The sequence below is a fragment of the Trichomonas vaginalis genome, chromosome I, assembly GCF_026262505.1.
Source record: "Trichomonas vaginalis G3 chromosome I, whole genome shotgun sequence".
Lineage (NCBI taxonomy): Eukaryota > Parabasalia > Trichomonadida > Trichomonadidae > Trichomonas > Trichomonas vaginalis.
Window position 1 is genome coordinate 19,655,023 of NC_067203.1, and position 22,840 is coordinate 19,677,862.

The 22,840-nt window shown below is 31.5% G+C and overlaps 3 protein-coding genes and 4 pseudogenes across 7 annotated transcripts, besides 3 other annotated features; 5 read left to right on the forward strand and 2 right to left on the reverse strand.

Annotated features, from left to right (window-relative positions):
* TVAGG3_1015090 (ankyrin repeat and EF-Hand domain-containing protein 1 family) lies at nt 1-4,935 on the reverse strand (the record flags this gene model as incomplete). Its single annotated transcript, XM_051254655.1, has 1 exon — nt 434-895. One exon carries the CDS (start codon nt 893-895, stop codon nt 434-436), a length of 462 nt encoding a protein of 153 aa, XP_051080229.1.
* Nucleotides 4,936-6,600: 1,665 nt separating this feature from the next.
* TVAGG3_1015100 (importin beta family) lies at nt 6,601-7,741 on the forward strand (the record flags this gene model as incomplete). Its single annotated transcript, XM_051254656.1, has 1 exon — nt 6,896-7,741. The coding sequence occupies one exon, from the start codon at nt 6,896-6,898 to the stop codon at nt 7,739-7,741; it is 846 nt and encodes a 281-aa protein (XP_051080230.1).
* Nucleotides 7,742-10,780: 3,039 nt separating this feature from the next.
* Nucleotides 10,781-10,818: a mobile genetic element.
* Nucleotides 10,819-12,147: 1,329 nt separating this feature from the next.
* Nucleotides 12,148-12,710: a terminal%2Cinverted (terminal inverted repeat of Maverick-1C transposon ID:TVAGG3_1015120).
* Nucleotides 12,148-22,840: part of a mobile genetic element that runs on past the window's edge.
* On the reverse strand, nt 13,875-14,756 carry TVAGG3_1015130 (uncharacterized protein; the record flags this gene model as incomplete). The annotated part of the gene is made up of 1 exon (XM_001308965.1): nt 13,875-14,756. The coding sequence occupies one exon, from the start codon at nt 14,754-14,756 to the stop codon at nt 13,875-13,877; it is 882 nt and encodes a 293-aa protein (XP_001308966.1).
* TVAGG3_1015140 lies at nt 14,806-15,661 on the forward strand (annotated as a pseudogene). Its single transcript has one exon. A coding segment is annotated over exon 1 (856 nt).
* On the forward strand, nt 17,689-20,649 carry TVAGG3_1015150 (annotated as a pseudogene). Its single transcript has one exon. A coding segment is annotated over exon 1 (2,961 nt).
* On the forward strand, nt 20,669-21,753 carry TVAGG3_1015160 (annotated as a pseudogene). The gene has a single exon. A coding segment is annotated over exon 1 (1,085 nt).
* Nucleotides 22,049-22,711, forward strand: TVAGG3_1015170 (annotated as a pseudogene). The gene has a single exon. A coding segment is annotated over exon 1 (663 nt).

The window sequence follows — 22,840 nt, forward strand, 5'->3', positions numbered from 1 at the left end:
TTAAAATTCATTGCGAAATAGAAAGGTACCTTTATAGATAGGAATCTGCCCGATATCAAAATAAAAACAATACATTTATTTGAGTTCCGAATTAAAAGTCTGGTTCACAATTCTGGAAAATTTGAGGTAAAAAACAAAATTCTTCTCAATATTTTTATGAGAACTCTGTGTCACTTTTCAGACAAATCTTTTTATTATTACATATTATATCCTATAGGATTGCGAATTTATAAATCATTTTATATCATAAATCATAAAATCGATTGTTTTCAGACATCATATTTTATGGAATTAGTTTCAGACATATCTTTTTATTATTACATTTTATATCCTAAATCATAAAATTAACTTCTTAAAATCTGATTTATGAATTTCAGACATCATATTTTATGGAATTACTTTCGAAACAATTAAAAATTATAACCCAAATTGGTTATAAAACTTCATCATCATCTACAAAATCAATTTCATCTACTTCGTCAAAGTCTGGCCCTCCACCGTAATCATCGTAATCATCATAATCATAATCAGGGTAGTAAGGAATCGGCTTTGCTTTAGCATCTTTATAAGGGAAAGGATCAAAATTGATAAACAAGCCAATATTTTCTCTGTTATGAAAAGTTCTAAAAGCAAGAGATTTCTGTACAAAAGTAGAATTATTAGCAAGATCGATGTAGTTTTGGCTGTTGCGAAGAACAAGGCCATAATGTCCAATAGATTGGTAATTAGTTGTTCTCAACGGACCATTATATTGGAATTGTTCATTAGTTTCAAGACATTTTTCAAATAATTTGAAAGAATCACTTTCAATTCTTTCAACAGTTTTGTCGATTTTTTCATAAAGAACAACCGCGTAATGATCATTAACATTAAGATGCTGTAATGCACAAGACATTGGCGATTGTACAACTCTGTGTCTCAATTCAACCTTGTCAACCAAGAAATCGAAACAATTTTGTGCATTATATTCAATTGCGCAATTAATCAAAGTCAAATCATCACTTGAATAAATCGAGTTCAAGTCTAAACCTTTTTCGTAAAAGAGTTTCAACAAATCAATTCTGTCGTGAGAAACAGCTTCTAATGCTGGAGAATGAAGGTAAAAGAAACCTTCCAATTCATTGATATCTGCACCATTTTCAAGTAAACTCTTGATAACATCGAAATTGCCAATTTTCGTAGCAATAAACAATATATCTGTATTGCGGTTATATTTCTCAATTTTGTCACTTTTACTTGACAAAACGAAGAAAATATTTTTGTAAGGTTTTGAAGCTTTTTCCATTTTTTGATCGATCAAATTTTCTATTTCCGGATTATTTAGATTTTGCTTCAAAAACTCGAAACAGAAAGGCTGCAAAATAGTATTAAATCTTGATGTGATTTGCGTCAAGAAGAAAAGAGCGAATGGGAAATTAATTTCTTGTGAGAAAATGAGATCCATCAAATTAGAAATATTTTCAATGTTATAATTTTCATTTTTCATTTCATCAATCAATCTTTGTTCAGTTAATGGCATTTTGAAAAGATTACTGATATAATTTGTTAAATAAATTGTATCAGTTCTTATATAACCCTGATCCAAAGTTTCAATAATGTATTTATTTGTATATCTTGCTTCAAAAGTCATTTTCGTATTCAAGAAAATTTCTCTTTTCACTGGAGAATGAATTTCATTTTCCATGATGACAGAAATAGGTGTTTTCAAGACATATCCCAAATCGCAACCTTGTCTTATCAAGAACTTCAAAAATTCAGGATCATCAGCAAACAGAACTTTTTCAATAAAACTTTCTCCATTTACAATTGTATTAACTAAAGCGCCTTTTCTGACAAGCCAATAAATATTGTCTTCGTCACTTCTATTTGCGGCTAAATGAAGAGCTTTCGTAAGTGCTTCAACGGAAATATCGTAATCTTTCAAGTTCTTCAACCATCTCTTTGTGTTTGTAAAGTTTTGGAAAATTTTGACAAAATAATCGTCATTGATTTTATGATTTTTAGGAACGTATTGAACATTTGTAATACAACCTAAAAGAATCAAAGAATCCTTAGATAATCTTTCTTTGTATTTTGACAAAACATATTCAACGAATTGTTTCGATTCAGGGAAATTAACAATCAAACTTACCAAATCATTTTCTGAGAAATCTCTTGAGAAAAATTCATCAACAACTTTGTAAGAAATATCATCAGGCTGTGGCTTATTTAATAGATTAGTTTCAAAATCAGGATCATTATGTGTTGCGACGAAATTAATTAAGTTTCTCGTTGTAATATTCTTTAAGAAAATCTCTCTATTAAGAAGATTTCTTTGGAAAGGAGAAGACAACCTTGAATGACTAATTTCATTTAATACCAATGCAGCACTTTCATTATTCAAATTCTCATAAACTAAGAAAACATTAATTAATGTAATGAAATTCTTTTCGCGTTCCAAAATCTCAGGAACAGTGAAATATTTCGCATTCTTTGGATTCTTGAAGATTTTATCTTTCATTTCAGGAGTTGTCTTCAAATAATCAATTTCTTCTTGAGTGAATTCTAAGTATTGAATAAATGATGGTGCATTTGTGTATTTAAGCATTTCCTTGAGATCATAGTATTTTCGATATTTCGATTTCGCCAAAACCTTTAAAAATAACAACATCATGTTTGTTGGAAGTTGTGAACTAACTTTATATCCAAAATCACGACTTTCTTCAATTGTTTGACCAACTAAATACATGTAGTAAACTAAGAGTTTGTCGAAAACAGGTTTCTCAAGATCATTTTCGTTATCGTATTCAATATACAAATCAATCAAAAATGGATTGTTTGGAATGATATCAACCAAAAGTGACGGATTTTTGAAAAATTCTTCTTTGAATTTTTTGGATTCCGCAACAGCTTTGATCATCTTTGATAACAGATCAGTTCCTGGCTGATTGAAAAACATGTTATCAATTGTATTGCTCGAAATTCTAATTATATTTTGGAATTTCGAACGTTTTGCGAATTTATTATGAATATCAACATTTTTCTGAGATGAAAAATCATTGATCTGCTCTTGTGTTATTAATTCTTTCGATAATAATAAATTCATCAATTCCTTATCAAACAATGGAAGAATTCTCATTAAATTGACAATGTCAAAAACTGTCAATTTTTGTAAAATTGGCAAATTTTGGTTAATCAAAACAGTTAAATCAATAACATTATTTGTTGGCTCTATATCCTTTGTAAAGAAGTATCTGATCAACTTAACAATAGATTCATCTTTGCTATCATTATAATTACTCAAAAATTCATTATAAATAACAAGCCAAACATATGGAAAATTTTCTAATAAAAGTGACATTTGATTATGATCCAATTGTTTGTAATATTTTTCAACCATTTTTATCAATGTCTTGAAATCGAATATCTTTGCACAATAGAACATTGCATCCAAAACATGTTCAGGATTAATAGGAAGTCCTCTGACAAATGCTTTATATAATTTATCAGGTGTTTGTTCAGCAAACAATCTTTCAACAATTAAATCATGAATTTTTGGGAATTTTCGTTTGATAGAATCAATAATACTCTGGTCCATCTTGAAATCAACAAAGTTCTCATGATTAACAATCGTTTTAAGATGATCTTCTAATTCAAGTGATAAACAGCCGTTTAAAATTTTTGTAAAAACCGTTTGTGACATGTTATTTATCAAATTATTCAAAATTTCTTCTTCTTGGACTTCGTAGAATAAATTGATACTGAAACATGATTGTTTGGACAATTCTCTGACCGGATCAACTAATCCATCCAAATAAAGAACAGATAAAAGATCAACACAGTTAATTAAATTATTTCGACCCATAATTCCTAAAATTGCATGAATTGTCATGGTTTCTGTGAAGTATAGATATCCTGTACGCTTTTCTTCTTGTTCTTCTGTGAAATCGTTTTGAACAATCCAATCAAAAATTTCATCATTTCTGAAATAAAGAGGTATGAACGTGACGTTGTCGAATTTGATGTTGTTATGTATCAAAATACGTATGATCTCCATGTTTCCACCTGCTACAGCAAAGCCTGCAATGGAATTTAATTTTGGATGATTTAATAAAATGAATTTGAAGCAGTTGATGGCACCATACAATGCTAAGAACTGTATAATGTTGATTGATCGTCCATCCATCATGTACAACTTGTTGAAATCGGAATCACTTGTAATATTTACGAAATACTCGACATTATCTGAAATTGCTGCTTCGTACATCTCGAGAGGAATCTTTTCTAGGGTTCCATTGGATTCTGGTGAATAAACAATGTTCGTAATGAGTCGATTTATCGAAGGATTTTGAAATGTCGAAAATGTAAGTTGTGATGCTTCTAAATTACTTCCAATGTGCTCTGATGTGAGGAAAACACCAAAAGAAACTGGTAATGTCGATGAATTCCTGATAAACATTTTAAGTTTTTTGGAAAATTTGGAATAAAGTTGGACATATTCTTTAACAAGACGTGGACGAACGAATACACTCGTTTCAAATTCGCGTACGCCTGTGTAAACGTTGTTTTCTATGAAGTTTAACAAAGTATTTGTTTGCTCTTCATTATTTGAATCGTAGCTTTGCAAAAAAGTTGGATATTCCATAATTCTTCGAGATATTCGGGTACTTCTGTGGTTGAAACTGAAAAAGGAACCAAAAATCGTTGATAATTTTGAACATGACCATCGTTTGAGAAAAATTCTTCATCAAGACTTTTAACTTGGGATGCCTCTAAAGCATATTTAAGATTGTGCATATACGTGTCTGTATTCCGTTGCGCTGCTAATCCTAGAGGATTTTGAAAAAGATCGAAAAGGATTAGATGGATTCGTAGAGCCCCACTCTCTTTTCATCGCAGAAATAGATCCATCATAAAATTGGCACCCTTTTCCGAAACCAGAACTCATAAAAAAAATATGATGTCAAAAATACCAAAAATTTAAAAAACATGCAGAATAAAAAAAAAAAATAGAATACGTATATGCAAAGATTTCTGGAAAGTCGTTTTTCCTTCATATTTCCTTTGGTAAATTTTTGACCTGCAATTACATTTAAAATTAAAAATGCACAAGTCAAACCAAAGGTGATCCCACGAAGACCTAAACGATAGATTTCAAAATAAATAAGATAAACCGAATCAGCAGGATCCAAATATGAATGATATGATCTTAGTTTGAAAAGTTACTAAAAGATTTGTGAATTACGTTTTAATTTCCATAATTTCAGTCATAAAAATTATCTCTAGCCCATGTATACTTGTGTCGTAAAAAGAAAAGCAAATTTTTAATTTAAATCTCATTTTATTTTGTAAAGAAGATATAGTAAAGAGGTGTATGCAACAAGAAAAATGCAACAATTTATCTTCCATAATTCAGCATATCTTCCCGATTTTCATCCCTAAATGAGTCATTGGAATTACGAAAGCAAGCAATATTTAATTCGAAATCTTTGTTGCCATTGTTTTCCACATGTATAATATAGTATTTTTCCCCTACTGATGATTTTCAATGACTTTTTGAATGATAAAGTTGAAATATATAATTTTTAAATTTTTTGATGTCTGATCATGACATGCCCTCGAATAAATACAGCCAACTGAGAAGTGCATATAAATCTCACATTGATTTATATAATGCATTGTATCAGCTGAAAACGGAAAAAAGAGAAGATTTAAACTCTATTTGTGATATGATCAAAACAAAATTAATTGAACCAGAGACATTGCTCCCCGAAGATATTATAAGATATATTTTGAATATAGAAATAGTAAAGAAGCTGCCGAACTTCTTCTTTCACATGGTGCAAATATCAATGAAAAAGATAATGAGGGGAAAACGGCTCTTCATTATACAGCAGAAAATAAAAATACAGAAATAGCAGAACTTCTTCTTTCGTATGGCGCAAATATCAATGAAAAAGATAATGAGGGGAAAACGGCTCTTCATTATACAGCAGAAAATAAAAATACAGAAATAGCAGAACTTCTTCTTTCGTATGGCGCAAATATCAATGAAAGACTTAAAGATGGGGAAAGTGTACTTCATTGTGCAGCTACTTTTGGTGGTAAAGATACAGCTGAACTTTTTCTTTCACTAGGTGTAAATATAAATGAAAAAGATAATGATGGAGAAACGGCTCTTTGCATTGCAGAACGTAAGGGTTTTAAAGAAACAGCTGATTTTCTTATTTTGTATGGTGCCAATGTTACTGAAAAAAAAAATAAAGATGCACAAAACAAATATGCATCCACTTGCATTTTGATAATTTAACTTTTTTTTTGTCATGAATTTGCAAAATTTTGGAGCAGCAACATGAATGTGATAGCATGGAGCGCAGATGAAAATAATCATTTGTTGAACGAATGTTCAACCTTTATATGGTTAGATTCTTTCGATTAATATCCTATGTCGAGAAACTTGCATTGCATGAATTAACTAAGTAATCACATTCATTTCATATCACATGACATAAAAAAAATAAAATAAAACTTTTTCCGTATCAATATTTTTAGGACTCGCTGATTTTGAACAAATTTTAGTATCAACAAATTTTGAACAAAATTTTAGTTTTTAAAATTGTCTTCAGATCTTGTTGATACGCTCGAAAATTTATATTTATCTTACGAATCAACAGAGCAGAAGGCCTTTCTTGAGCAAATTCAACAAATTGACGCAGATCCTGATTCATTTTTAATACATTTATATCTGTTACATCGTTCCCAAAACAATAAAGTTCTTAAAATATGCGCTTTGCGACTAAGCTTTTTGATTTCTACATACATTGAACAACTTGAACCAGAAAAAATTCTTCAAATACAAAATTTGTTCATAGATTTGCTATACAAAACCAAAGATATTACTATTCTCAAATTCATAATGGATGATGCGGCCGAATTTTTAAAGAAGACAATTGAAACTACTCCATGGAATGAAATTTTTATTTATGCAAATAAAATTATACAAGATCCAACGAAATCACAAGTAGGACTTCACATATGGAACGAAATATATCAATTTTATACTTCAGATGATTCTAGGCAAGCTTTATTTCATATTTTTACAATTTGTAATGAAATTCTTACATCTTCTACTCATCCAGATGATCAGAATGAAGCACTTAATTTCCTTCAGTTCCATCTTGTTCGGATTGAAGAATATCTTTCAGAAGAAGAGAAAAATATTGGCGAACAAATTATTACAACTGTTCAAAACGAAATACACAGTAATTTATACTCAAACCATAATGAACAAGAGTTAAACTCATACATACGCATAGTTTGCAATTTAGTTGCTGAATCTCCAGAATTTATCCAAGAATCTAAGTCAGATTTTTTACAAATTGCAATTTCGGCATGTTCAGATGACTCCATACCTATTAAATTGCGTATTTCCATGCATAACATCATTGAAGCTTTTGCTGAAATAATTGCATTAGAAAATAGAGAAGAAATTCCAATGATTATCAACAATTCGTGCAATCTAGCAATAGAAGCATGCAGAAATGATCTCGATTACAACTTCCCTCTTTCATTTTTCTATGGTTTATCAAAATCATTCAGCGATGATGCGGAAGAACTGTTCCAAATCTTCATGCAGATTGTTCAGGAGCTTACAACTAATGATGATGGTGATGAATTGATGAAGACATGTTGCAAGAAAGTCTCTCTTTTGATACTTCGTTCAATTTCTGAAGGTTTTCAAAAATTATTGCAGAAAACATAAATATTATTTAGAAGTTGCATTGCAAAACGATATAGAGGATGATGAAGAGGTTGTTAACTCAATTGCAACGTAATTAGAGAAATTACAGATAATACTCCAGAATCATTGATTCCTTTTGTTGATGACATGTTGAAATACTTAGTATCAAGGATCAAACAATCATGATGCTTTGGTTGTTCTTGATAATCTCCTTTTTAAAGTCGAAAAAACACCAACAAACATTTCAGAAATGATCCAAATTTTGATGACTGATATTGAAGAAAAAGATGATTTCGTGGTCGAAAAAGTCCTCTCCTGTATAACAAGTGGACTCCAACATTTCGATGAAGTTGATGAAACAATTTTTTGAAAGTTTGTCACCTTTTTTGTCAAAATTTTTCGAAAATCGGAAAGAAATGAAAGAAATTGTATTGGAATGTTATGGAAGATTAACAAAGACATGTCCACAGAGTATCAAAGCACATCTTAATGAGATTGTTGACTTGATAGAAGAAAGTTTTTCATCAGAAAATTGTCAAATTGATAATTTATGTCGATGTATTGAAGAAATTTCTTTAGTTTTATGTAGATCGATTTCTGAATTCATTCCTGTTATTGTTCCTCCTCTTTGTTGTATAATACAGGATAAAGAGAAGTCAGCAAAAGAGGCTGCACCTTGTTTGAGATGTCTTTCGAAACTTTTTGGTTTAATTCCGAATGAAATGGAAGAATATTTACCTTTTATTGTTGATAACTTGAAAAAGAAACCATTTGAAAGCTCCGCTTACGTTAGTCCTTGTATAGAAGGCATTGCTTATTGTATTGATGGTTTATTGGCTTTGAATCAAGATACTTCTTTTTTCATACAAACATTTTTACCTTGTATCAAAGGATATCCTTCGAAAGATTCATTCTTTGGGTTCTTGTTAATTTCTGGAACAGCATTCTCGTCAATATCCAATTTGACACAGGAATTCTTCGATGAATATTTCGGAATTTTCATAGACGCTTTGAATTTGAAGTTTTTGGGATTGTTGAAAAGTGACACTTCAAAAGAAATTGATCCATCATTGATTCATCCTTTGTTTTATGCTTTTAGTCAGTTTCTTCATGTTGCTGGTCCTGAATTATGTCTTCCATGCTTAGAAGTACTTTATAATACTTTACATTCTCAACAAAATTGTTCAAGTTTGATGAGAATTTATTCTTTAAATTTATTGTCAAGATTTTGTTTGATTTGTCATTTGGAATCTGAAATTTATGATATAACAATGAATGAAATATTCTCATTCTTGAATGTAACAGATAATGATTTGATTGTTCGAACAACTTTGCAATCTCTTTTTTATTTAGTTTCGACATCAAAAACAAAAACAATTCAAAATATTGAGACAATTTATGGATTTGTTAGAAAATGTCTTGATAATTTTAACTCTCCGAAAGTCATAAGAAAAGCATCTGTTGTTCTAGCAAAGCTTTTGTCTGAATATAATTTTGATAATACAAGTGAACTTATTGAAGAAATGTTGGTTACAATCAATCCTGAATTTGATTCAGATGAAATTGTTGGTGAAGCAGAATTTTGTTTTTACTTGATTAAGAATGGATTTTCTGATGAAGAATTGGTTGCAAAAATAGCTTGTGAATTCTTGTCATCTATGGATTTCTATATTTCACAAGTTTCAGATGAAATATACCAAGTAATTTTGCAAAAAGTCTCAACGTTTGATGAAGAAACTATAGCAGCAATTGTGAAATATAATCAATATAAAATAGAAAAAATACTATCTCATCTTCAGAGGTAGGAATAAAATAAATTGTTAAATATATGTTTGTTTATTCGTAATGACGGGCTGCAAGATAAATCTGTTTTTTTATATTTTAAATGTTGATGCATTTTCTCTGTTTGATTATTCATACTTTGTTATTTATTATTCCTTCTTCTTTTTCAAGAAGTTCGATTCTTTTCATAATTAGTTCGATTTGATTTTCCATTGTTTTATGTTGCGTTTTAATTGTTTCAATAGCATTATCAAATGTCTCATTGTGCTTTTGAAGAGCTTTTACTGTCTCTTTAATTGTTTCTTGTTCCTTTTTAATTGTTTCTTGCTGCTTTTCAAGTATTTCGAAATGTTTTTATTTGTTTCATCTTGTGTTTTAATTGTTTTAATTTCATTATCATGTTTTTCATCGTGCTTTTCTAATATTAAAGTTTGATTTTGAAGAGCTTTTAATTTCATTATCATGTGTTTCATCGTGCTTTTGAAGAGCTTTTACTTTCTCTTTAATTGTTTCTTGTTGCTTTTCAAGTATTTCGAAACTTTTTTTATTTGTTTCATTTTGTGTTTTAATTGTTTGAATTTCATTATCAAGTGTTTCATCGTTCTTTTCCAATATTGACAAACGATTTTGAAGCATTTTTACTTTCTCTGTAATTATTTTAATATACATTTTATGTGTTTCTGATTGTTTTTCTTGTGTTATAGATTGATTTTCAAGTGAGTTTATTCGTTGATCAGCTATTTCAGAATTTAATGTGGGCATTTTTGCCTTTATAATATCTACAAGAGTGGAGACAGAATTATTAGCATTTCTGGGGGTTTTAATAGGCATATTTGCATTGATTTTTAGTTGGGGCTGTTCGGGTAAAGTAAAAATATCAGATGAATCTAATTGTACAATTTGTTTGATTGGTTTATTATCAATCTTCATCGGCACTAAATATTTGATAGTCATTATCAATTTTGTCGATATGATTTGCATGATTATCCATCCAATACTGAGAGTTTTTTGTAAAAAAATTTATTGCCTAGCGTGGGAATATTTATGAATTGTGGAGAGGTCAACCAGGTTTCATATTATTATTACACATTATCTTAACTTATTCTATTATGAACTTTGCACTATTCCTTCCTTTCGCATCCACATTTTCAAATACAGTGAAATATCTAAGTTACCATAAAGAGACACTGTGAATGACGCTTGAGTTTTAACAAAAACTCGAAATCTTCATTTGAATTTGTTATTATTACATATAAATCCAGATAAAAATTAAATAATTGTTGTAAACAGAAATTCATCAAAAGTGACACCTCAGAAAAGCTAAAATATTGAATTTTTGGAACTTTTGATAGAGCACGTTTTTAAATATTAATTAAAGTAATGTTATATTTTTGTAAAGATTCTTTTTAATAAAAAAATAAATTTTGAAGAAGAACACAAAATCTTCTGAAAAATAATATCACATAAACTCATATTATTTTCTAATATACAACTATTTTATATAAAAATCAAATTCAATGATCTTAAAAGCGAAGGATAAACCTCAAAATTTACGAATATAATGAGTGGGAATATAATGCTTATCTATCATAAAACCATATGAAATATCAATTTTTGCTTTACGCCTAATTTTTGACGACAATTAGCAAAAAATGTTAAATGTTAACACTCAGTCCATTTGAATATGAAAAATAAAATTGACTTTGATTAAATGTTTTTATTTATCATGCAATTCTTCTTGCGACCAAAGATTGAATAAAAGTTCAAAAAATAAGATAGCTTAAAAAATAATATACGGTAGTGTTTACTAATTAGATGAATAGTATATAAATTCTATTAAAATGGATTTGATCCAAAAAAATATATAAATTTGATCATAAATAAAATCGTTTTAAATTACTTATTCATTTAAATTATAACAATTATTTTTGATTTTTATTTATCATCCACATTCAAATTTGAATCTTATCACAAAAGAAGGACCACTTTTATGACTACTGCCAAATCTATAAGCAGAGAATGGCTATTTGAAGCTAAAAGAAGAATAGAAGAAGGTGAATCTTACAAAAGTGTGGGAAAGGAAGTTGAATTGGAAAATGGTAAAATTAAATTGAATGTTGCCGAAAATACAATAAGAAGAGCATTTCAACTTCAAGAAATCGAATTACCAAAAGTTAGTCGCGGCAGAAAACCAAATCCACCAACATTTGAGCAAAAACAATTAATTAATTCTTGTGTTTCACAATATAAAGGAGGAATTTCAAAAAACTTATTTATTGATTAAAAGGTTTTCAAAATATTGCTCAAAATCCCGATTGTGAGAAAGAAAAAGAAGAAATTGCAAAAGAATTTGAAAATATAGAAGATTTGACAAAAGATCAATTTTTTGACAATTTACAAAAAATAAAGCATCATCAAGTGGAAAAATTTATGATGGAATCAGGTTTATCTTCAAAAAGAGATTACAAACCAGCAAATCCACCTACCAAATATCGTGCCATATCAAAGAATTTGATATGGCACTGCGATATTCATTACCTTCACGGTAATGTTTCTTTTCCATTTTTTGCCATATTGGATGATATGACACGTAAAGTTCTCAAAACTAAATTATTGAAAAACAAGTCTTAGTTAGTAAACATATCTTGGGTACGGCGGCACTGCGCGCCTCCTTACCATTATATGTGAATTTGACACTTTACGAAACCGCTAACGTATATTTTACAACACAAACGACAACACTAACTTAACCTTAAATATTTACAAAGCCACCAACCTCTTCACCCACTAACGAACTCACTAATGAAAAAATAAACGTTCTCATAAATTTTCCTCAATATCTTCATCATCAGTGTTAACCCTATTGTAGTCATACTTGAAGTCATAAACTTTCTCTAACTTCTTAACGTACAATTTACATAACTTACCTTCGTCATCGTATGGTTTAATGATATAACTATTTCTATCTTTATACACAGTCAATGAAAAGTCAACTGGTCTCGGATGTATTTGAAAGAACATGTTATGCTCAGGAAGGAAGAATAAATGTTTAAATGTATGTTTGTTATACTGTGGAATTCGAATGAGTTGCTTTTGTTCTGTCATTTATATAAAAATAAAATAAAAAATAAAATAAAAAATAAACTTAAAAATAAATGATATCACCACTCCCACACGTATGAAAACATAGCGAAAAAATAAATTTAGGTGAAGTGGTGAAATCTCACCTCTTTTTTCACCTCTTTTTTCACCCACACTAACGTTTTCACTAACGAACTCACTAATGAAAAATAAACGTTGTCAGAGGTGAAAAATAAATTTAGGTGAAGTGGTGAAATCTCACCTCTTTTTTCACCTCTTTTTTCACCCACACTAACGTTTTCACTAACGAACTCACTAATGAAAAAATAACGTTGTCAGAGGTGAAAAATAAATTTAGGTGAAGTGGTGAAATCTCACCTCTTTTTTCACCTCTTTTTTCACCCACACTAACGTTTTCACTAACGAACTCACTAATGAAAAAATAAACGTTGTCAGAGGTGAAAAATAAATTTAGGTGAAGTGGTGAAATCTCACCTCTTTTTTCACCTCTTTTTTCACCCTGTTGAATTCATTACTTTATAACTCTCTTCCTTGGTTTCTTTTTAGTTGCTTTCTTCACGTCTGTCTCCAACTTGACTGTCTTTCTTCTTCGGCCGTAATGATACCAGTTACTTCCACCAGTCAATGGGTCAAATGGTCTTTCGTAAGGGTTTCCATACATTCCATAGGGACCATACGGAAGAACTGCTGGTGGAAGTTGTGGAGAAGAAACATTTTCTTTAGTTCCATCGACTCTATTTAAATGCATTGTTTCACCTTTCATCTGGTCATTAAAGTCTTTTGCATGTTTTGCAAACTCATCGTCCTTTCCTAAAGCATTTTCTGACTCAGTCGCAACCAAATTGGATGCTTTATTTATGAGCCCTATTTTATTTAATCTTAACTTCTTTGCAACCCAGCCTCCAATCTTTCCTTTATTTGCGTCTAATGTCTTTGAAACCCTTTCTCCACTCATTTTATTTACTGCGTCATAAGCCCCAAGTGCTTTTGCTCCAAATGCTAATGCTTTTGTTCCCATTGCGCCTAAAGCTGCCCAAGCTACCATTTACACCATATTAAAATCATCTCTCTTCAATATTATCTCATAAAAGTTCTCGTTACTGGAGAAAGTCAATGAAACATAAGCGTTCTCACGGGCTTCGCCCTCACCGCTTTGCGGTCTATCTAACTTATTTCTTATATCATCTATACGCTTCAAAATGTCTGAACAATTGCTAACATCTTCTACAACAGTTATTTCATCATGAATGACCTTCAAGAACAAGCTCATTTAATATGCAATTAAAATCATCTCAATAATGAGTCCATCCTTTCCATCTTTAGGTAACACAACATCTTTCATTGAAGAAGGTTCAACAAGTCTTATGTTAAACTTACTGACAAAGTTTGTTATACTATAATGCTTCGGCGGCGAATACATGTAGTTTGAAAGACATAATATAGATTCTTCAGCAAATTCACTTATACTGGATTTTATAACAATGTTCTCACGAGACCAAATACCACCAATTGACAATCTTGTAAGCAATCCTGCTGAACCTTCTACTGTAAACGTCGATGGTAACATTCCACGAAGGTCATCTATTGACATCTTTGAGTCACTGAATTTAAAGATTTTCTTAAAGCAATCGTCATTATCTAACCATGCAATAGCTTTGAAGTTTTCATTCGAATATACATCTGCTTCATTAAATGTAAATCCTGACTTCTTTGCAGAGATGACTTTAAAATCTATTGCATTTGTTTCAAAATTATATGCTATGCTAACTTCTGAAGGTAATGGATGCCCTTCCGCAGTCAGTTGTTCTTTCAATACCATTTGAAGCTTTGTGTTAAAAACTTTCATGTCATCTCCTGTATCTAAGTTCACATACACAGCAACAGGAAAACTATCTTGCTTCTTTGTTTCATCATTATATCTCAAAACATTAAAGTTCTTCAATAATATTGTCCTTCCTGCTGGAATACTTCTAACTTGTCTTATTTCAATAGCTTTCTCACCTCCTACATACTCTACCCAGTGTCTTGGATATTCATAAGTATACTGACTTTCTTGAATTTTGGTTGGTTTCATCATAACGTGTTCATAGTATATCTTTATACTCTTGTCAGTTAGACTCGGTGCTATGTTCTGAATATTTCTGACTTGCATTTTTAATGGAGATAAAATGAAGCATTTAATACATGATGTAGATGAAGACATGAATGAAACTACAGACAAACTTAACTCTTCTCTCATTCTTCCTTTCAGTAAGGACTATGAATTCTGTTCAAATGGTGTGTATTTCTATTGTGGAAAGATGGGGTCAGGTAAGACATTTAACCTCATTCGTCATATACTCATAACAGAACGTTTAGGAAACTACTCTTACTATGACCAAATCATTATATCAGCAACTTCAGACTCTATGGATTCAACAGCGAAAACATTTATGTCAAAAGTTCAAGCCTCTGTCGTTAAAGTTCCAGACAGTGAACTCATTGAATTTCTTCAACGTTACATTCGACGTAAGAGGAAATATTATGCCATCGTAGAGTTCATACAGTCAGGAATGCAAAAGACTTCTGAGGAGATGGAAAGAATTATTGACAAACACCACTTACGTCAATACTCAGGAGTTTACGATATGAAACGACTTACAAACTACATTCTATCAAAACTTTCAAAATACCCCTTCAAAAAAGTATCCTTCAAACACTCTGCTCGTTTGTGACGACTTCGCTGGAAAAGGTTTAGTGTCAAAGCCTGACTCACCATTAGCTAACATCATTACTAAAGTCAGACATTACCACTTAACTGTAGCAATACTTATGCAAACATGGAGGTTTTTAGCTTTAAACATAAAACGTCTCATAACTGACTTCGTTATCTTTCAAGGTTTCTCACGTTATGATATTGAACTCATTTGGAAACAGTCAGGTATAACATTACCTTTTGAAGAAATTTGGGAAGCATATAAGTCTCTCATCTCTCCTCGTTCATACCTTGAGATTCATATCATGACTAATACCATTAAAGTCAAAAATATTCCATGGGAACGACCAACATTGTTTTAAATCTTATGCTTTAATTGACTGATGGTAAACAAATTCCATGCATCTCTGTCGCCATTTCTGTTAATATTTTTGCTGTCATTCATATCATCCACTTCCCCATCCGTTAGCTTTTGAGGATATGCGTTAGAATAGCTGTTCTTAAATGAAGGCTTTTCACCTTTGAGAGCATAAACTCTATAACTTTCTGCATACTTTATGTTTGAACCTCCTGAGCCATCATTGACATAAATTTTTATAGGCTTCCACCCTTTGTTCATGTTCCTGCTTCTTCCCTTTAGCTCTTTTGTTCAGTAGTTCTACATCTTTATACACAGCTCCTGTCTCAGTGAATTCAACAATATTTTCATTCGTTAGCTTTACATTCAAACCCTTGTCGAGTATATTGTTCATTTCATACATATAAAAGGTTTTTATTCTATATGAAATGAGAAGCAAATCCATCTTAGCTGGTGCCGTTAATGTTCCAATTGAACCAACATCAAATGTTGACTCACGAACGACAAACAATATTGTCATAAAGAACTATAGTTCAGAGTGTTTGAAAGAAAAAGAACAAGCTGAAATCCGTGAATTTAAACACAGCTTCAAACGCTAACGCTACATCAGATGTTAAGTTAGAGTATCCACACTGGACCAAATTCTTTCAAGAGAAGCCAACGACAACCCTTACATAAATGTTCAAACAAATCCTTCAGATAACGTAGACCATTACCTTCTTCAGTTATACCAAACAATTTTACTCAAAGACGATAAGAAGCTTTTGATAAATCTTATAAGTAAGAACCAAATAATTCTAACAAAGGAGGACCTTGAAAATGTTTATATCACGAATAACAGGAAAGCAATGTGTCATTGACTATCTCGACCCTGAAATCGAATGCTGTGGTCAAACTCCAATATTCATGAAAATAAGGTAACATCCGCATCATTGAAACGCAGGTACTCCAGGAGTTGAGTTTAAGTATAAATATTCGAACGAGTATACAAAACTTTCAACAGAATATAAACTTTGTTTGAAATATGTTTTAGTAAATTAAAGCAATTGTAATAATTATCCAAAACTTCTTCAGCAGTATCGAACTCATCTTCATAATGCAAACCTAATCTTATTGACTTGGTGCAGTTTTCACTAACACAATATTTTTCTGTTCTCTTGACTGACATAACTAACTCATTTGTTTCATCAAACAGCAACAACCAAAGTTCATGACCTAATACATAACATTCATACTTTATATTTTTAGCTCTGAGTTCTCTTGTAAGCTGTTGCATTTAATATTTTCTAAAAAGTCAACTTCAACAGTCATTCGCACTGGTGCCTTCAGTTCTACCGGCTCGCCTTGAAAGTCAACTAGTCTAAATTGCATGTCTTTCAAATTATGAGGACTAATGCGAACCCATTTACCTAAATGAGTTACTATGACAGGAACGTTTGGAATGAACATTGAATTGACTGCATAAAGAAAGACTTATATTCTACTGAACCTTTACTATTAACTCCTGAAATACCTGTGACATTAGCTATTTTAGACTCAATGTACAAACAATTACCATAACATACGTATGGAACAGATTTCATCTCAATCGTTTTGTCAACACTTTTCAAGGAAATGTCATATGGTATGCACCCAAAAGAAGTTGTACTCTATGACTCATTCTTGGTATCTTAAACTCCTTCGCATAACTGAACTTCAAAACTCCTGCAATAAGTTTAACATTCATTAAGTTTTTCTTCGTTATCCTTGTTTATTGTAAGTATTTATGAGAGCATTTAACACTCCAGCTAATGTTTCCATCTTATATTCTACATTATTGTGAAATCTTATTTCGTGCTTCTTTCCATCTATTTCAAGCTCCATGAAATCTGTTTCATCTGTTATATAAGAATGAAGCGATAGTATTGAAGTCAACCATTCTGAATGCAAGTGGCTCATTCTGTAGACCTAAGTTTGTTTGTAGCTTTACTGTCCCGTATTCGTTTGGGTCTGTACTTTGCAAATAGAACAACATTTTATTCTCATTAAAATATGAGTATAGCTGCATATGCGTATGAAGCTGACAGAGCTAAACGTTTAATATTTTGGTCAATACTCTCTCACACTTACTGACAAATATATTGTTATCAGTGATGGAAATACCGAGAAATACATAACATGGAAGGACTATGAAAGTTTGACCCTATTTTAACTCCATGTACTATGCCATTCATTGTAAATGGTGAAGTTGTCATGAAGAACGACACAACAGTATATAAGTCTGTTCATGAAGCATTAGAATATATGTTGAATTATAATCCCGAAAGATTTGACCCAAGCACTACACCATGTGCAATGCCATTTATTAAGGACGGTGAAATCGTAAGAGTTCCGGATTCAACGGTTTATACTGCTGTTCAAAACAGTTTACAAAACATTTTATCGAATATCTTTAATTCAGAAACTACAGAAATAAAATTACCGTATATAACAGATGCTAAAGAAATTAAATCAAAAACGACAACATTATTTATGTCACTTAATGATTTAATGACTTATATCATTAATATTCCTTCTCCGACTATAGCATTTGATCCAAACTCGACGGTTTGCAGTGTACCTTTCATAAATGACAGTTCATTAATTGCTTTAAGGGATTCAACAGTAAATGAATCATTAAAGGCGTCATTAATGAAAATCATTGATTTTAACTCATTCATGAATACATATAATTCATTCATTAATGTTTCATACACTTCTAAAGAAGGTGAGCCAAAAACTATCAATAAAGCGGTGTATGAAATAAAAGCATCAACGACGAAATTGAATTCGTTAACTTTTGACGGTGATAGTTTCGTTAATGACATAACATCGGGGAAAACAATTTTAACGAAAGAATACTTAAAATCTCATGTTAGTGAGTTCGTTGAAATTGAAAAAGAAGGTGGAATTAAGTTCGATCCACTGAATTTCATTTTCAGCTTAGCGAATGCGGGTATTAATTTTGCTGAATGGACAACAATACAGAGTGAAATAAATGCAATATGGACGTTTTTGGGGTCAAAAGCGGGAATGGGTGAGCTTGTAAATGCTGCAAGAACATTAGGTGAAACAGGAAATTTTGTAGATGGTTTTAAAAGACTTGTTTCAAATGTTTTAACAAACACAAAGAAATTATTTAGATATACCATACATAACGGTCAGATTTTCGAACAGATAGCAACAAACCCTCCGGTTATGGCTGCGTTGATGATGGTTAGAGATATAAAACCACGTAACGACGGGAACGAAGAACATGAACAAGGAATACTGGTCGGGTTATTCGAGACATTAAAAACGTGTATCCTGAAGTTATTGATTTATTTAGAGGAGTTAATGATTCAATTTCAAAACATTCTATAACCCTCGATGAAGAGAATAAATTAACAGATTATATATTCGTCATTATTGCAGAACTAATGAAGAGAATAAATGAAAAAGGAATTGGTGATATCATTAATGTCAGCGATGTAATGATGAAAAGAAATTTTGACTCATTATTTACAAAACCGAAAACAGAATATAGTCTTTATGACGTAATTACCGAATTAATGAAAAGATTAATGATAATAAGAGTTCTGGCGGAAGAGTTTGAATTAGAAGTGAATGATGTTAATGAGAAATTAGCCGAAAAAGCAGACAAAAATGAGCTTTTAGCTCTGAGTGATAAAGTCAAGAACCACGTTCATTATATATACTTCAGACGAACAGATTATAACGGACTACCATGGATATTTAACACGAAGTGATGAAGTGAAGACGGAAGACCCCAATGAAAGAAGATATAAATACATTCGTGCTAAAGGTTATGACATAAGCTGTACTGTACAGTATGATGTAGCTAAAGCACCAGAAGCATTTGGTTATACCGGTGAAATTTATGCCTCTACTTTCTCTGTTAAAGGTGTATTAGTTGAACCAAGATTTACTTTGAGAGTTAAGTCAAAAATAACGTTTGAAGATGCTATTAAAAGTAAAGCTGACAAAGTTGAACTCGAAGCAATGAACAAAGTTTTGAAATCTCATAAACACAACATCTCCGATATAAATGAACTTCAAGCTACATTAGACAGTAAAGCCGACAAGAACCATACACATAAATCCTTCACTACTGTTAGAGCAGACGACATAATATTGAACTATACCCTTGGTTCAAGTGCACCTTTAGAGAATCCAAGTACAAGCGTAAAAGATACACTAAACTCCTTAAATAACAAATGTATGAACATTGAAGGTCATGCCAGAAACTTTGAAGCACATGAACTACCAACAATGTTAGATAATAAAGCTGACAAGAACCATACACATAACTCCTTCTCAACTGTTAGAGCAGACGACATAATATTGAACTTTGACCTTGGTTCAAGTGCACCTTTAGAGAATCCAAGTACAAGCGTAAAAGATACTCTTAACAATTTAGATAACAGTTGCAGGAATATCGAAGATCATGCCAGAAACTTTGAAGCACATGAACTACCAACAATGTTAGATAATAAAGCTGACAAAACAGAGCTTCAAACATTAAAGACAGAAATACTTCAAACATTATATCCTATAGGCTCTATTTATACGTCAATGAACTCAACAAATCCAGAAACAGTTCTGGGTTTTGGTACGTGGAAGCAGATTGTAGATAAATTCTTATACTGTGCTAGATATTCAAAGCAAACAGGAGGTTCGAAGAAAATTAAAGAAGCAAACCTTCCACCGCACACTCATACAGGAACTACAAACACAACAGGTAATCATTCACATTCAATAACAAAAAGAGGTTATACAAATCTTGCAGCAGGTTCGGATAGACAGGGAATGAATAGATATGATATTTCAAGTGACCCAGTAGATTCAAGCACAGGTATTTTCTGTGGAACCACAGGAAATCATTCACACACTTTCACAACAAATTCAACAGGCTCGGGTGCAGATTATATGCCACCATTTGTGACTGTATTCGCATGGTTCAGAGCTGCTTAAAATCTTTAACTTTACATAAATGAGCTTGAAAGAAGTATTCGAACAACATCCATGGAGGTCTTTTAAGAAATTCAATGAAGCTGCAAAGAGTTCGGGATTTACTAACAGAGCTGAAGTGAAAAGGTTCTTTAACAAAAATGTTGCACATCAAACAAAAATAAATCCTTACGACTACTTTTTACCAATTTACTCCAACACTCCTGACGCATACCAATTTGACACTCTCATTCAAAGCAGAAAAGGAGGACATAAACCATTCCTCATCTTCATAAATGTTAACACTCGCAAAGCATATGCATATCCAATGAAAAATAAAGGAACTCGTGAAGTGTTAAGAGTTTTACAAAATTTGTAGCAGAACATAACCCAAGTACTTTAACATCAGACCAAGACAGTGCATACCTCAGCAACGAAATCACAGAATTTCTCATTAAGCATAACATAACTCACTACACCACTGAAGACCATAACCATAACATACTCGGCATCATTAACCGCTTCATAAGAACGCTCAGAGATTTAAATCAAGAGCGAGACTTTACCGAAGAAACAATGAAACATTTTCTCGAAGTATATAATTCCTCAACACATTCTACAACAGGACATACACCAAATTCAATGACACAACAACAAGAAGAAAAGTATATACAAAAGAAACGAAGTCAAACACAAAATATCAGAAATTCAACACAATTTACCCTCATTCCTGGTACAAAAGTTCGTGTAGTTCTTGACGACAAACCATTGACAAAGAAACGTTTAAGGTTAAGTCGAAATTATTATATCGTAGACTCTACACAAGGTAATGGATATCTTATAAAAGCTGCTGACGACTCCATAGCATTTTACCCTCGTCATAAATTAGTCGAAAGTAGTAATGGCAAACTTGCTGAAACCATTGACGAAGCAAAGCGAGGAGTGGTTATTGAAATACTTGGCTACAACATAAACGATGACACTTATAAAGTAAGATATGAAGGAGGCGTTGAAGATGTTATACCATCTAAGAACTTGAGAGAGTCAAAGCCAACACATCTGGGACCATTAGAGCGGGAGTATTGGAAAGACAAAAATATGCCAGAAAGAATAAGAAAATTCATCTAAACTTTTTCATTAGATGTAAATCAGACATGAATGAGAACAATCATGGAATTATTAATGGTACCATTTATTTTAACATAAAGACTCAAACGGACTCTTTGAGTCCTGAAGGTCTTTCAGACCGAAGCGGCGGGGTATAGCCCATGACCAAAAATAATTTTTAGGTGAAGTGGTGAAATCTCACCTCTTTTCTCACCTCTTTTCTCACCCTCGTGAATTTTCATGAATTTCCTTAAGATAGAAAAATAAAGTTAGTTTTATTTTTATTTATTTTTTTATCTTGTAGGTAAGAACAGAAATGTCAGTCGAAGCAAAAACATTCACGAACAAATCTAATGGTGAAACATTCACAAAAGGCACTTATAATGGTATTGAAGTCTTACGTAGAGACAAGGATGGTTACATTAATGCAACAAAGATGGCAAGAGAAGCGGGAAGGTTAAACCATTTAAACAGATTTCTCAATAGTACTAAAATGCAGGAAATTATTGAGTTTTGGATGAACGAATACGGTGGAGCCAAAAGTGGCTCGACCTCAAAACAAGCATTTTATGAGCTTACAAAGGGTGTCATGAATGAATTCAAAGGTATTTACATACATCCTAACCTCGTTCATTTTGTTGCTGAATGGTGCTCTGTAAAGTATGCATTTTATGTCAAAGATATTATGGACTCCATAGACAAGAAAGTTCATGAAATTAGATGAAGAAGAACTCGAAGATACAGTAGAGAATGCTAAACCTTTGTTCGAACAAGAAGTTAGAAAAATGTGCGAAAAACAATTAGAACATGAACGTGAGATATATTATGGTTATAGAGATTCTTCATACGAACTAGACCAATGGGAACAAGAAGATTTAAAGAGAGATTTTAGAGAATTATGAACTCGCTAAGATAGCATTAGAAGCTGCAGAAAGAAGTTAAAAGTTTGGGGTCGTTTTGTACAAAAATATGTGAGTAAATGAACCATTTATTTTTGCTGAATTCAGCAAAAAATAATTTTTAGGTGAAGAGGTGAGATCTCACCTGTTTTTTCACCTCTTTTTTCACCCTCATGAAAATTCATGAATTTCCTTAAGATAGAAAAAAT